Genomic DNA, 16,920 nt, shown 5'->3' on the forward strand with positions numbered 1-16,920 from the left:
TCTCTCTCTCTCTCTCTCTCTCTCTCTCTCTCTCTCTCTCTCTCTCTCTGTGTCTCTGTCTCTCCCTGTCTCTCTTTATCTAGCCCCTCCTCCACCCCTCTCATATTTGGTTTACTATATACTTGATAAACACACTCATTACTAACCAAGACGGCTATTGTAGATCCTTCTCTAGACCACAGAGAGCAAAGCCTGACTTAGTAGTTACCTAGTCTTGCACTGTAATGACTGTTCTTTGATTTGTCAGCCCTTTACTCTGTGTCTCAAGGCTGCTTACTATTCCTGGAGCATTCATCTTTCTGACTTCTGCCAGTCAAAGAACAGTCTGGCTTTGAGCAACCCACTGGGAGGTGGCTGCAACCAAGTCCAGATAGGAAACATGAAATGGCTCAGTAAAGGTTATGAAGGTGACAGACTCAGCATAGAAAGTCATTAATACATTTGTGTGTGCAATGAGTTGTTCTTCCATGCATGGTTCTATAGGGACTTTAAAGTATTCATTTTTCTCTACCATGATCTCCCTAAGTAGGTCAAATTTCTGTAGTATTTACACTCTTTCTTAAAATATTTAGAAGATGAAATTTCAGGAACAAATTGAAGTTACATTTTCATGGGACCAAAGATCACACTATGTGTACAATTATATCTGCTTATTTATATGTCTATGTACAGATATGTGTATATGTTTCACAAAGTTATAGCCTGATTTTATCCTGTAGAAGAGACAGCTTACTTATTTTGACTGAAACAGTAATGTCTTTTAAAATAACTTAGTGTCTTGAGAAGTGATTGTAGCTACACAAAACTAAATTAAAAGTTCTTTGATTTTAATCTCTCTGGTGACCTTTAAGGATTTGATAAATGTTAAACAATATTCATAAATTTGTATACAATAAATACAATTACAAATACAATACATAATTTTATAAAACTTTAAAATTGTACTGAAAAATACTGTAAGCGCACATAAATCTAATACCTACTAATACCAAATATTTCTATATATGAACACTTATTTATAATAAAAGCCATATATATGATCTTAAATTATAGATGTTGTATATATTTTATAATATGTGTATATGTTAAACACATATATCTATAAAATGGTGAATATCTCATTGTTTCATTTATATCAGCATTTTAAAATTTATCAATCATATCATATATTATTTGATATGTTTAATATTACAAGTATTTTGTCACTCTATTGAAAATCCTTCTCAACATTATAGCAGTAACTGAATAACTGAGTCATAAGAATATATTTACCAAAGGGGAGTAACTTTATGTTTTGATATAATGTAGCCACATGACTTTTGAAGATTTCGAACTACAAGAAGAATCACATTTCAAACATTTGTTTCCTAATGATTTCGGTTTTCATCTATGTGTATGGTGTTTTGCCAGTATGTATGTCTGGGTGACACTTGTATGTAGGCCAGAAGAGGGAATTGGATCCCCTAGAACTGGACTTACAGATAGTTGTGAACCTTAGATTGTGTGTTGGAAATTGAACTCCTCGACCACTGGAAGAACAAGCAGTGTTCTTAACTGCCAAAACATCTCTGCAGCCCCCACGAATCATGTTTTAAATGGCAATCCACCACACAGAGAGATACAAACACACATGAATGGAAATGTAATTTTATGCAACCATGGACCAGAACTTGAAGTTATCACAATGATATTATCTTTCCATTTTTCTCTCACTATTTTTCTAAGATGTTGTGGTCACTGAACTCTTAATTTCAGTACCTGCATGATTTCAAAGTTTGCAGTATTGTGTAGTTTTATGAATATAAAGCAACTCAATTCATAAATTCCTATTGTTGAATATGTAAATTAATTAAATTGTTTCCTTGTTAGGAATGATCCTGCAGCAAGCATTTTTCTGTGTTTCTCATAATTCTGTCTTATTTTCAGAGGGCAGAAGAACCAGTGGCTAAGTGGTCCTAAGACACAGAAGTTAAATGTCATAAATGACTAGAGAGTGTGGATTTGAGGGGACATCTGTTTCAGCAGTTCCCTGTTAGATGACTCCAATCATCCCATGTAGCCTAAGGAATGAGTACTACTGTCTTTACTTTATAGATGGGTGCTCAGGGAAGTGACTAAGTCACAGCAGAGAGCTTGGACCAGCAGTGCTGGAAACTGAACCAGACATCTGATTCAAATTCCAGGCTTCCTTTCCAGCTTGGACTGGAGCCAAGACCTGTGGTCATGCAGAATATCAAGGTTGAAACATGTGCCTCACATCCGTTACTGACTGGAGGAGAAAGCTGTGAGGGAATGTAAAGGAGAGGCTCCATTCCACTTTGGTTTTGGTTAGTGGCACTCTAGAACATTTGGAAGTGTCAGCAAATTGTAATTCTTTACATGCATGGATAAACAAACAAACAAACAAACAAAATGGTCTAAGAAGTCAGGAAAATCAGGTTGCATATTCTTGTGATTATAAATGCTATTAGAAGACAGGAGTGGGTAAAAAGGGCTTTCTAGCAGTTATATGTCTTGGGCTATGACTTCAGACTGAGAGCCACAGATACTGATTTCAAATATTGGCAACTGAACAGGCTGTAAGCAGAGCCTTACTAACACAGAAAATTTTTGTGTGACAGGTAATTTTCAGTACTGTTTTGATGCACATTTTAGTCTCATTAATTGCCCAAATGGAAGGAGGGCAAAGGGACAAGAATTTTAAAAATTTACAAAAGTAAAATTTCATATTGACCACAACAGAACAGTATGAGCAACAGTGTAAATAGGAACACACTTGCTTTTTAATGCAAGATATAACGTAAATACCCATGTGCCTATATTGCTATAAACATGTGCTGTATTTATTTATTAATGCCTGGAGAAGGAAGGACAGATTCTCCAAGTGGAATTCCAAATGAGTACATTACATCCTTTGGTGTCCTTATGTTTCATTAATATACAATGACTTCTTTCTAAAGAGTATCATTTTGCAAATGGATAGACACTACACTTTGAAACTTGACAAATGCCATTTTAGGCAGGCAGACAAGGTCAGTATTGACAGTCATAAATCATTCTGGCAGTATACTCATTCTGTGTGATAAAATGGCCCCTCCTTTCTCTCTGCACTCTTCATTTTCCAAACCCATAACCCCAATTTAGTCGTAGGCGACTCATCATACAAGTCTGAACTGAAGGGCATTCTACCGAATACCTGAACAATACTTCCTCAAACTGTCAAAGTAAAAGAAGCCTAAGACACTAACTGTCACTACTAACAAGGGTCTAAGGAGACATTATGTCTAAATGAACTGTGGACAGGGCTAAATGAAATTCTATCCTAAATGGGGTTCTGGGTCAGAAAAAGGACATCCAGTAAAACCCAACGAAATATGAATATAGCAAGAAAGTTAGTTAATAATAAAGTATCCGTGTTAGCTCATTAACTGGGGCAAGCATGCCCTATTAACCTATGGTGTTATTTGTGGAGGAAACTGCACCCCACATGGAATCTCTCTGTTCTCTGCATTTGTAAGGATAAAACATGGCTAATCCTAAACAATTATTATAAAGTGATTTAAAAAGAGGAGATTGGTCTTCAGACCATGGGTACAATTATTAGATATTTGTTGTCTGCATATTTCTCTTGTCCTGTAGTGCTTTTTTGTTTCTGAGATTTCAGTGCATATGAAGGCCTTTGCCATAAGGAAGTCACAGGACTTGCACTTGGAGATGACAGGAAGTAGAAGAGGAGTGCATCTGTGCCAGGGGTGCTGGATCCCTGATGATAATAAAGGTGCAAGCTCCCATGATAGGGTAACAAGAAAAGCCAGACAACATGCTATAAGAGTCCAGTCCTTGGAAATCCAAAGAATTTGAGGCTCAGGTGAGGAACCCTCTCGATGAGAACCGGTGAGGTCTACAGAAATTAGTCATGAACTTAAGGGATGCAATTTGTACCAGAGCAAGCATTTTTTTCCTATTTTGTTCCCTTCTGTCTCTGGGATGCTGAAGGGTGTTTGGCACATAGTAGGCTTGGTGGATATTTGTTAAATGAGTAAATAAATGAATGAAGTTGAATACTTTCTAGGGATGCCTTCAATGAGAGCAGAGGCCCTATGTTGATCAGAAAACAACAATAATAGAATTCTATACAAAAAAGTGGTGTGTGTGTATGTGTGTCCCAAAGATGAACAAATCTGATAAAAATGGAATTCTATAGCAATTAGAAACATTGCTTAAAATAATATCTCCTGGCATTTCAAAGGACATAGCTATGCCATTTAACATAGTGACACATACTAGAACGTTTTTCTACAAACTTAACTGATATTTGCATAAAAATATTTTGTCAGCGCTGTGAATAACAGAGCTATTAGTTTGGGGTAATGCCTCCACTGCAAATCTCCAGGGGGTGCAGATCGCATCATTTTCCATGTGAATTGAGTTGTCTGCAAATAGCATTTCCTTTCAGCTCTGACCTATCAGTTGCCTGTAGTAGCAATTGTACCTATTTCAGAATTATTCTGACAGAAAGAACATTTTAACTCAGCCTCAAAAGCATGAGCAATCTGGGAAATTCTCAGCCACATGAATACCTGAAGGTGATGATATTTGGGAGAATGGACTGCAATGGGCTGCCTGACTTGCAAAATCAAAAATACTTGGCTCTTTCTGCGAAAGGTCCCTGGCTGCTGACTGAGACCAGGGGTTGTGGAGATGCTGCTAGAGATGAGTAGGAGGCACTCCGTTTCCCACTTACTCTTCTAAGTGGCTTTGAACAAGTCAGCCTTCTAGTGTGCAGGTCCTTGTCTTTGTACGAACCTTTCACTTTCTACTTGATTTATTTCAAAAGGATGAACGTAGACACATATCAGGAAGTAGAGATGCTGAATGTTAGTACTAAATTTTATTATGGTGAATCCTATTGCCAAAGCCTGAATTAATAATATGAATATCTGTCTTTATTTACCTGTCTTATCTGTCTGTCTAAACTATCTGTCCTTTTTTATCTATTTATAATCTATATTTCATCATTTATCAATTTATTATCTGAGATCTGTTTATGTCACTATTTAGCAATTTAGCTAGTTATATCATCTACCTAACCTCTCATTATTCATCAGTTTATTTATCTATTATATGTTATCTGTCAATCATTATTCATTAATTTATCTGTATGTATCATTTAGCTATCAAATACACCTAACTAATTTATCATTATTTATCAATTTATCTATCATTTACCATATCTATCTTCTATCATGTCTCTATCCATCCTCTGTCCTCTACCATCTAGCTACTTATCTAAATATCATCATAATCTATTACAGTAATCAAGGGATCTTGAAAGCATTACCAGTGACTGTAGAATAAAAGCTAATTTATCATTTGCACACAGTGAAATAAAGTGAGGGGAAGTCTAGTTCATCAAAAATCCAGGTTCCTTCTACTGTGCTACAGGGGCTTCTGAAATAGCTGATCTTGTGTTTCCACCGATGAGCATGGATGAAAATGATTTCCACCACTTTCTGCCCACAAATCCTCAGTTAAACACCACCTCACTGCAGGAGATGCTGGGAAGAGCCTAAGCATGTGCTCACCGAGTACATGGACTCCAACAGCCAATAGTTGGTGTGGCCTTCTTTATTTTGTTAAACAGTTATGATACATCTGTTTGTAGTTTCCTATGGACTTTGTTGAAGACATTAATACTATGCATGTGCTCTGTATGTACTTATCAACTGTCTATTCATTTATGTTGTTCTAAAGTATGAAGTCTCTTAAAGACAAAAATCAGGATTTCAGGTGGGAAATGTATCCGAGGCTGGAGAATTACATGTGTGCTTACCACTGTCTAAGGCCAGACAGCCTGAAATGGAATCTTAACTGCTTTATACTCTTAACTGTATAACTGTGGCAGGAGATTTAACTTTGTGACTCCTCTTTCTCATCTGCTAAAAGGAGATAGCAATAGTACCTAGAAGGGTTTCAGAAATTAATACTGTGTAATTAACTCAGCATAAAGCTAAAATGGTGAAAGCTAAATAAACATGGGCTTGTATTGTCACTGAGTAGCTATTGTTGCTAATATTTTGAGCATTTAATACTGTAAATGACTATGATAATGAGATAATAATCTGTTATAATATCTTAGTCATCTGAGACTTTGCCTGGGCATGTTTAAGGATTCTAGATTTCTGTGTAATCTAGTATAATATGATGCCAAATGCCTGAATTAATTACCTTTATCAAAAAATTCCTGAAGTAATAAATGCTACTGCTAAAATCTAATAAATATTGAACATTTATTTGGTGCTAGGCTCAGAGCCAAACTCAATACTCCCTTTAGGACTTTTCTACTTGTATGTTGACCCGTGAATTTGCCTTACTGCTGGTGTTGTAGTGATATGAATATTAGACCCTAGAGGGTTTAAATACGAAATCCTGGGCCCTACAGCCACTTGGTAGCAAGAAGGAGATTAGATCCAGTTATAATCAAAATGAGATCCCCTCTGACTTGTTCATTCTGTCCTTCATCTTTAAGCCAATACTGGTAATCTGCCATTTTTCTTTATCTCAAAATCAGGATGGCCTCTGGATTTTCCCAGGATGCTATTAAAAATGTGTTTCCTCCCAAGGCATTTCTGTTATTTAGATATCTTCCAGGTAGTGAATTAGTTAAGAAATATAACCCCAGTAGCCTAGCTTAAACTTTGATTTTGATTCACTATTTATTGGCATTTATGAACTTAGTAGTTCATATAAAAAGTAAAAAGAATATCACATCTAACTGTCACAAGTAAGGTCCTAAATTAAAATCAACCCTAATCATAATTACTGGTGTTTTGCATAGATATCATAAAAGTATTATTATATATTATCCCTCATTGTTGACAATAGACATGCAAAATCAAAGTTCTATGAGACATGGGAAGCAGGGGAGCAGGGGAGCAGGTTTCTGATACACATTTTTTTTTTATCAAGTAGCGAAATCCCTAGTAGTTTTTGCCTCTGTCATTCTCTGTAATTAACTATATATATATATATTTAATTAGGTGAAGTAGAACCTTTGTCTCTTCCTCCATAGGCATATACAGGCTATGCTGATACTAGCATTATAGATGAAGTACTGAGAGGATAGTCTCTTAGGAAGTCTAAGCTGCCACTAGAAATGGTATTTTAGGAAATCTGGGACAACCTTGCACTTTCCTCTTCGGCTTAGTTCCTGCTGCTTCTGCATCCAGGATGTTCACTGTCCTGACTTCTTGGTTCATATCTCAATCACTAACATCTTCTATCCTTCCCTTCTTAGGATGTTTCTTGGTTAAGTTTTGTGAGGTGATATTTGAAATTCTTGGTGCAGAATCTTCAAACTGATGGCCTGAATTCTTCATGAGGACAGAGTACATGTGACAGGGTATTTAGTTGCCTCTAGAAATTCTGCCCTAAGACCACTGATTGATTTTTTTACAAAGATTTACTCTTCTTTCAGTCTCCCTTCACATAGCATATATGTGTTCAGAGTGCTTTCCATACCAAAATTGTTTTCCCTCCTAAACATAGCAGATGGTTACAGTTCTATCAAGCTCATGGTTAATAATGTTTTTATTCATCTCAAAGCTTTTACTGTAGTTCTGTTTGTCATCAGGTCCTGCCTGGACTCACTCTCTGAATGAATAGATTCTAAGCCACTCCCCGTTTCAGGAGCATAGCCCACACACATGAACAGTCCTGTTGAATCGTCCTCAGGGGTCCTTATCGCTTATAGCACAGTCTTTGACTTACTTAGTTGGCAGCCTGCCTGAGATTTGGCCTCTGTTTCCTTTCCCAGCCCTCTCTCCTGGCTCATATTCTTACATTCTGTCTTCCAGAAGATCTCCAGATGTTTTCTCTTTATTCCCAGGTGATAGTCTCCACTCAGACTGTGTCTCATGGTTCCCATCTCAACCTGTATTCACTTTATTAGCTTCTGCTACTTTCTCAAGACATGGTCATGAGAACCACCAAATAGGCTTTGCTGTTCCAGTCCCTTCTGCCTCTGCTTCATTTTCCCATCAAGTCCCGTCACTAGCCTCACTCCATCATCTCACTAACCCCATCTTCTCACTTGGTGTGTCAGGATCCTGTCAGGAATTCCTGCTCATGTGTGTCGGCTGCATCCTCCTCCACACCCTCAAAGTAGAAAATATATATCCTAAATGTTATCATTCGCACTCTTTAGTATCTCTCTACCTGTCCATCTGACTATCTACCTATCATCTACCTTGAAATTACAAAATAAGTTAATAGGTAATTTATGTGCCTAAAGACCTAATACACTCAGAATGTAAGCAAATCTGTGAACAAAAATGCTCACAATTTTCTTAACAAAAATAAAAGTCACAGACACCTATTTCCAAATTTAGATACCATTTATTCTTTTAGCATCCACTATTTCATGTTACCTGTGACCTGCTAGGCACTAGATGAATCCTACAAAGACGTCACTCTCTCTACCCATAGTAAACATCTATCCTTTTATCTGTCTTCTATCTGTCTATCTATCTATCTACCTACCTACCTGCCATCTATTTATTTTCTCTTCCTGCAAGTGTATGTGTGTATGAGAGAGAAAAGAGAAACACATTTTATTCCGATTCTCATATTACAATTTTATGAATAGCCCTGTATGCTTTTACTATATAGGTCACTTGAAAGTTTTAATTTCATTGCAAACTTCAGGGCTGATGGAGGCAGCATTGTTTTTCTGTATTAAACACCCTGTCTTATCTGTGTTGACCAGGCTTCCCAAGCTGAGCTCATGTGTATTACCTCTTTTCTTCCCAGGCCTGCCATTGGAACTAGCCCATGGTAAGTGCCAGTAAATGCCAGGTAAATCATTAGCCTTCTTGGATTGCCCTCATGCTGTCGAGGACAGCCTTGCATGAGCAGATAGCATTTGAAAGTGCCCTAAAGATGGTTTGTAACTTGTCCAACTTTGCAAAAGATAAGAACAGCTACATGCTAACATAATAGAGGAAAGGAGGTATTCTTGGAGTTTTCTAAAATGAGCAAATACCAAGCCCTTAACTTTCTTGCTAAAAGGATTTAAATTTCTTTCAGCGTGCCTTAAGTCACATGGTAGAAAGCGTGTCTAAGGCTTACCTCAAAGCTCACAGCTCCATTGTGGTCCGTGTCAAATGCGTTGAAGAGAAAATGTGCATATGTTGTGGAGTCTGAAACATAGAAGAGGGATATCAGTTAGTTAGTGTTTTTATGGGCTACCCCTTTCTCTTTAAGGCATGTTTTTATCTCTGCTACCCACCCTTTTTATGTAGTCAACTGCAACTTGCAATTCTTAGAAATGAGCTACATTCTGAGGCCATTGGTGACAGGCATTTTCTGTGAGTCTCTGGCTAGGATTAATCTCAACACATGAGATTGTGGCTGTTGATCTCTGCCCTGGGATGAGAACTGGTCCCATAGGTGGATAGATGTCAAGATTATGGAGATATGTCTCGACATTGTCTGGTGCTTGGGAAAATTTTATCTCATAAGTAAAGTAGTAAGAACCCAAATAATGCAACACATGGGTTGGTATCATTAATATCCCTTTATTCATTATTTAGTCATTATTCATGTTGTTGATGTTTTTACAGCTCAGAGAAGTGGTTTGCATGTAAAGAGGTTGGGAAACTTGCCCAAAGTTACTGAGAGGGAGATCTGAGACATAAACATTGGGAGGCACTCCCATGGCCTGTTAATTTGGCTGGGGATTTAGGAAACTTCTGGTGGTTATTAACATGTAGAGGAATTTGTAGACCCTGAGATTTCTACTTATATGCCACTGCATGCAGTAGGGTGCCTCTACTCTGCTGTGTCCTGGGTGGGATCCAGAGCTCGGAGTAATGAGGACAAAGGTAGATGACTCAATCTGCCCACTTCTGCTGGCTGTAGTCAAAGGTTGCTGAAGTCTCTGAAATCTAACTATTCCTCTCTGTTTCTTTCCCATGTCTACTCCATTCCTCCCTCTTGCTCTTGCTTTGTCTCACTAACCTCTGAGCTTTCTTCAGTTCTCATTTTAAAAGTATTTCTTTTGTTTTCTTTTCTTAATGCCCAGCTTTACTCTCTAAGTGCTTTTGTGCTCAATTCTTGATCAAATTTACATGATTATGTTAAATACTCCCTCTCCTGGGTTTTAGCCTTTATTCTTCACCCTACAAAAATGTAACCTTTTAGCTTTTTGCTTTTAGCCCTTTATCTGCTGCCTTAAAGGCTTATTAATTTCTGTTTTGTGACTTTTGGATTTTATTTTTACTGGGATTTCTTATAACTTCTATTCCATTTTGACATTATGAGTAGGTTTTAAAAGACTGCCAAGGAACTGAGTCTGAATAGCAGGGATGGGGAGTTACTTTCCCCAGTGAAAACAAGTATCGATGCTCCTCCTCTTCAAACTTCTCACTGCCCTCTTGGGATTCTGAGCTATTTAGGAATGTTTTCCCTTGATGTTTCATCCAAGTTATCGCTTGTTAACGTGAAGGTCATGCATCTCAAAGCTGACTGCACGTGTTGCTTCTCAAAAATGATGACAGTAACTCCCTTCATCCCTCATTGCTAAGTATAATAAAACATAGCACTCACTTTAACCGTGTGACTTGTCATCTCTCTCTCAATCTCTCTGTCTCTCTCAATCTCTCTGTCTCTCTGTCTCTGTCTCTGTCTCTCTCTCTCTCTCAACCTCTCTCTCTCTCTCTCTCTCTCTCTCTCTCTCTCTGCATTCATATACATGTATGTGTGTGGGGGATATTTCATGCATAATCATGCAGGTTATTTGCACATTTGTGTACAAGGTTTCAATTTTGGGTATCTTCATCTATTACTCTCTGCCTTGGTTTTAAGAGAAGCTTTCTCACAGAACATGGAGCTCACAGTTTCAGATAGGCTAGTTAGCCATGAGCCTCCGGGAAACATCTGTGTACCCCCTGCCAGCACTGAGGTAGCAGATGCACTACACCACACCTGGCATTTATATGAGGTTTGGGAATCTGAGCTCAGTTCTCTATACTTGGGCAATTAACTAAGCCATCTTCTCAGCCCCATTAAGTTTATTTTCAATAAGTTAACCAGGCACCCAAATTGGATCCATACAGTATGTGAAACTGGCAATATCTAGAGTGATGTCTTTGTGGTATTGATACGTACTAGGAAGAAGTTATTCTGGATGTGGGACCAGGGATTTAGTTGCAATTGACTTAGTGCAATTGTTGGGAAATTTTATTATAGATTAATGAAGAATTGGCAGTCTACTCAGGCTTGGAAAGTTGTTTTGCACTCATTAATACTTTTCATATACTTCTTAAACTCTTTATATAACTCCAAGTAGGTATGAGTTTATGGGTGCTATGTTAAATTTATTTCCATGGAAGGAAAAAAAAGTTTTGCATAGTTTATAATGAGCTTAGTTGAGTCTCTCGTCACCATGTTTAGACAGTCAAGGTAAATATTATTGTAGCTAGCAAAACTCACCATGAATTTTTAATTTAAAAAAAAAGATTATAAAGGAAAGTGATAATTATTCTTCTCAAATATTCTCTCATTAATTTCAGTGCTTGATGTGTGGCAATGACAGTCTCAAAGTTTACACTGATGTAGTTCAGGGGGCTTTTTGCTTCTTCAGTGCACCTTGACAATTTTCTTGGAAGTTTAGCCAACTTTCCAGCCTGCATTTATTACGTAGATAGATTTAACTAACAGAATAATAAAACTTTAGTGCTTAAATTTGAATGTTAGCTATTTCAAAGACTAACGATGTCACCTTATGCCAATAAGTATTTCTGTGACACAGTTTTTTTCATCCATAAATAACAGTGATATTAGCATTTACTTCCTAGAACCAGCATGAAGTTTACATGGGAGATTCCATGTGCAAAGAGTCTATAATCATCACAGGAACCTATTCGATGTTCAGTGAGTATTAGCTGTCATTGTTCTAATGCTTGGATTTTAATTAGTAGTCTGATCAAATTTCTTAATCCGTGATAGTATCCCAGGTTTGAGAAGTGAAATCAGTTTCATGGAGTTCTCCCTTCCCACCTAAATTCTATCCTATCTGAATTCAAGCACAAGGTGTAGAAGTAGTGTATTGTATTTGAATATGCAGTCCATGGTGTTGCCCATCTGCAGATCTCTATGTGTGAATAACGGTCTCTCTCAGTCCTTTAAGACTATGGCTAGAACTCAGTGGTAGGGAACATATTTGCCCTGTGAAAGGCTTTGGGTTCAAAAACCCCATCCCCTCAAAAATAACAGCAACAACAGCAGGCCAGTTCTCAATTCTCCCTATTAACTGCACTGAAAATTGTTATCTAGTACTCTGGAATGAGAAATACATGCATTATGTAGCAATTTGTATATTCTTTATTATTTAATTCAATCTTTATATCCAGAGCAGCTATGAATGTACCTCAATTGCTTTGTGTATGATGGCTGCCAAATGGATACTTATGGGCATGTTCTTCTGAGTTGAGGCTTACTGCCCCACCTCTTTAATATCTACTAATTGAGAATCTAGCAGAGTCAAAGTAAGTGCAAAGTTCCTACAACACAAGCAGAGATAGTCTAGAAACCGTCAATCCCTCCATGGTGATGTAATGGTTAATGTGCTAAGAGTTACACACTCAGTGCTTCTACTGCATACAGATGAACACCAGAACACACAGGCAGCATCACTGTCAAGCTTTCCCCCATGTCATTGCTTTATGCCCGGCGTGCTCTAGCTGCCTACAAGATGCTCTCTTCAATATGGCTGTGTTGACATCTACTCAGAACACCAAACAAGCTGTGTTTGGTAAATTGTCTCACTAGGCCTTAGGAAGAGCCCGGAAGCTTGCAAAATACACATTGTGCAGGTGCTCCTGGATACAAGACAAAGTATTTGTGCAGCACATGGTGAGATGTGATGATTTATAAGCATTTCATTGTTACTGTTCATACTGCCAGAAACCTGTTGCTCTCAGACTATCAACCTGAATAAATGATGACTCTATGGAAGAAGAAGACAGCTACAATATGAAACTGCCTGCCATCGGAGATTGCCTTCTTCCTGGGACCATTTTTCCTTTGCAGGCATCACTGGGAGATGTAATTTGCATGCATAATATTAATTTTTAAATGGCAAGTGATCATTCTTAGTACTATCACATTCTCTTCGACAGTGTACCTTTAGATTTATGCATTCAATTAACATGAATAATCAAAGAAATTTTAAGAGCCAGAAAGTGACTCTTTCTGCCTCAGATCCCTTCAGATTAGTGAGAAGAATCCTTTGCAATGTAGATTTCTCTGTTTAAGTAGATATTTTCTAATGTAGAAATATTCTTTTTTAAGTATGCATTTTAATGTGGAGGGCAACCTAACTTGTAGTATGCAATACCTTTGATTAAAAAATAAATAATAACAAAGATTTCAATTTGGTTTTGTTCTCTGATATTTGTACCTGTTATATGTTGACAGACAGAAAGTACACATGGTCTTTCTTTAAAATTTTGAAGTAATTTAGATTTATATTGCATAGATATAATTGTATGGTCAGATGGTACCAAATATTCTCTCTCTTTCTTTCCCTGTCTCTTTCGTTTTGGTATTGGAAATCAAACTCAAGGCCTTACAAATGCCAGACATGCTCTCTGTCTTTGATCTATGTCCCAAACTTCCAATTTAATCTTTCAGTAATAGACTAAATATTATGTTACAATGATGGCATGTTATCATAGCTATCAACTTCAGCTATCAACTTGATAACACCCACAGCCACCTGGGAAGAGGGAATCTTATATGACGAATTGTTCAGGTATTTTCTTAGTTGCTATTTGATACAGGGTGAACCTGTTTACTGTGAGCTGTGACAACCATGGGAAGATATGGACTAGATTGTATGCGTATGTGTGTGTCTGGTGATATATAATCTCATATATGAGCAAGCCAGTGAACAATGGAGCAGTGTTCCTTTCTGGTTTCTGCTATAAGCTTCTGCCATGAATTCCTGTCCTGATTTTTCTCAATGATGAAATATGACGTGGAAGTGTGAAATGAAGTAAACTCTTTTCCCCTATGTTGTTTTTATTAGAGTGTTTTATCACACTAAGAGAAAGCAAACTGGAGCAGGAGATTATAGCCGACAGCTCCCTGGGCCATATAGGGCATGTTTCTTCTCTGCACTGAAGTTCTGATGGGCATAGTAGTAATTGCAGCATATCTACATATACTTAAAGTCTTCCTTTGTTTTATTGGAATTTTAATTCTATAAAGTAAAATACCTTTATTCATACTTTCTGTTTTGATAATAAGTTCACACGGTTGTCTTAAAATCACTGAAATACTTCAAACTACAAGGATTACAAACCAAACCAAAGAAAATCTAATTTCATATTAAACAACTAATACTTAAGAGTTGGATACACTTCGAAGTGGGTTTTATAATTATTAGTCAGGATATTAACAATTGTGTGAGATGGAATCTTCAGCGTTTTATTTCCTCAGCTCTACTCATTCATCATTGCCTGTTTGCAACAAGTATGCATCCTGTATTGTTACTCTCTGTGCAGTGTGAATGAACATTGCTCAAATTGTTACTCAATGTTTTTCAAAGTTATTTATTGTTCACTGTGAACACAGCAGTGAACAAAATAAGAAAAAAAGTTTCTCTTCCTTTGAAGATGGTGTGAAAAGATAGTAAACAATAAAGTAAGCAAAATATCATGTATTAGGTGGTTTTGAATAATGAAGAGAAATGGAAGCCAGAGAGTCATAGGGGATAGTTTAGGGTTACATTTTAAAGATGACATGGCCAGGCAAAGCCTTCATTTTTGTTTGCCTGTGTTTATTTTCTAACAATAAAGAGAAAGAAGGGTGTGGAATTGGATGGGTGGGGAGGTAGAGAGAATCTCAGAGGAGCTGGGGAGAGTAAAAGGATGATTGGAATATATTATATGAAACATTCTCTTTTTCAATTAAAAACAAGCAAAACGCAGTGAGAATTAGAGCTATGCACTGGAGAGAATTGAAATTTTGGACCTGGAATTGATGCATTCAATTAGGTACCAGAAACAGAGGTGTCACTGCTGTTTTGGTTAAATGTCAACAGGGACATATGGCTTGAAAGGTATGAGTACTAGAGACTGGAAGTCTAAGGAGGAGGGAGAGAGGAAGAGAGGGAGAGAAGGTTGTAGGAAGGGAGAGAAGGAGAGGCAGAGAGACAGAGAAGCAGGGAGAGATATGGAATCAGTAGGCATAGCGACAGTGCATGTTGTGATACATACATTTTGGAGGCTCTCAGGAGAAAGTGTGGCACCATCTGGCATGTATTTTAACAGGATTACTGACTTATTTTGAAAATTGCCCATGGTCAGAGAAAGAAATAGCATAGCCAGCGAGGCCAGTTCAGACACTCTTTGAGCTTGCTCTGGCAATTTATTGTTTTGATTTGTTATTTTAGATGATGCGTGCCTTAGAAAGGTCATGGCCATGTAAATGCAGAAGTCTACTATGGCCACAAGCACAGGAAGCCACAGTGTTGCCTGCTGAGTTAAATAGATTTCAAAGCTCAAGTGAAGAACTCCTTCACTTCTTGCCTAGTCCTGTGAAATTTTCCTAGATCCTGTTTTATGTCATAGGCTAGGCTCAATTCTATGACTATTTCCTGGAGATTTGAACCCTATGTGTTATAAGCCCTCTATATTAAGTAAGCTACTAAAGTTCTCTTCCTACAAGAGTCTACTTCATATATAAAGTTTCAGGCTTTGTTACATAAGAATAAGCTCATCTGCCATAGCTGCCTGGTACTCTCTTTCTTGTTTCTTCATGCCTCTCTCGTCTCCCTGCCAAGTTGTCCTCGAGTGCAGTCTCTGTCGCTTGCTTTTGTCTGCGTGGTTCCCATTTACCATTTTGGGCTCTACAGTTGGGGTTGCTGTCTGTGCCTGACACCAGCTGTGAAAGTTCTTCAGATCAAGCTCAACAATGATCTTCCTGTTCTCTGTACTGTCGTGTCCCGAGAATGTATTCAGATCCTTTTCTTTCTGCACTTCCTGGAAGACATTGGATTGAATGTCTGCACTCTCTTTCCTGTAAGTTTTCTTTGTACTTATTTAGAGTCTCTGATTGTCCAGATCAGACAATGGACTGTCTCCTAATGGACTTACATATTTCTTTCCTGTTCTCTGACTCTCATGCTTGTCTCATGTTGCTTGCCACTTTGTGTGGACATACTGTTCCAAAGACTCTGAATGGCGGTCAATTCACTACTTTGTTGTTAATAAGCTCCAAGTCTCTGTCATTTTCTCTGACTTCTCTTCTGAGCTTCAGATTTCTTGTTGATGCTAAATATCCATGAGATACTCAAATGTAATGTGTTCAAAGTTGAGATCATTATACCCCAATTCTTCTAGCAAATTACCTGGTGTCCATGACAAGAGTTCTGGACATTATCACCAACCCTCTCTCTTTTTCTCCACCATACAAATGAATTAATTACTACAATCCTGTGAGTTCTCCACAAATGATCACCTTTGCTGCTATGCTGTCTCTTTACCTACACTTCATCTGCCTAGATTGAGTCCTCTCTGCTGCCTTCAAAAGGTGAAAGATGTCACCCTGAACAGGACCACTCCTGAGATGATGCATGCGGCTGCGAATTATACTCTGTTCTATTGTCACTCTGCTAACTAGAGTATGAGATAATCTGTTTGGGGAGAGTCACCTCCTTTTGCTCTTGTTTCTTTTCACACGCAGCTGGGCACACACTGGTCTCGGTGACAAGTTAGAGAAGATACAACAGCACATGCATCTTTTCACTCACCTCTGACATGGAGGAGGCACTATCCTACCCTGAATCTTATCACAACTAAAATCATCTCAATTTTTATTCATGTTTGCAGCTGGGAGGTTATAGTAAGAAGT

General features: G+C 37.8%; 1 protein-coding gene and 1 long non-coding RNA gene across 6 annotated transcripts in view; one reads left to right on the forward strand and one right to left on the reverse strand.

Annotated features, from left to right (window-relative positions):
* LOC114619410 overlaps window positions 1–5,671 on the forward strand; it is a 10,583-nt gene extending 4,912 nt beyond the window's left edge. Inside the window, exon 3 of the long non-coding RNA XR_003711144.1 lies at window positions 5,446–5,671. This is a non-coding gene — a long non-coding RNA (uncharacterized LOC114619410). The remainder of the gene's footprint in view (window positions 1–5,445) is intronic.
* Kcnip4 (potassium voltage-gated channel interacting protein 4) overlaps window positions 1–16,920 on the reverse strand; it is a 1,067,998-nt gene that overhangs the window by 8,384 nt on the left and 1,042,694 nt on the right. For all 5 annotated transcript variants that reach the window (XM_028765224.1, XM_028765228.1, XM_028765227.1 and 2 more), the window contains one exon: window positions 9,130–9,200. In XM_028765224.1, the coding sequence (XP_028621057.1) occupies window positions 9,130–9,200 (71 nt within the window). The remainder of the gene's footprint in view (window positions 1–9,129; window positions 9,201–16,920) is intronic.

This window comes from Grammomys surdaster, unplaced genomic scaffold (assembly GCF_004785775.1).
Source record: "Grammomys surdaster isolate TR1022 unplaced genomic scaffold, NIH_TR_1.0 150, whole genome shotgun sequence".
Taxonomy (NCBI): Eukaryota; Metazoa; Chordata; class Mammalia; order Rodentia; family Muridae; genus Grammomys; species Grammomys surdaster.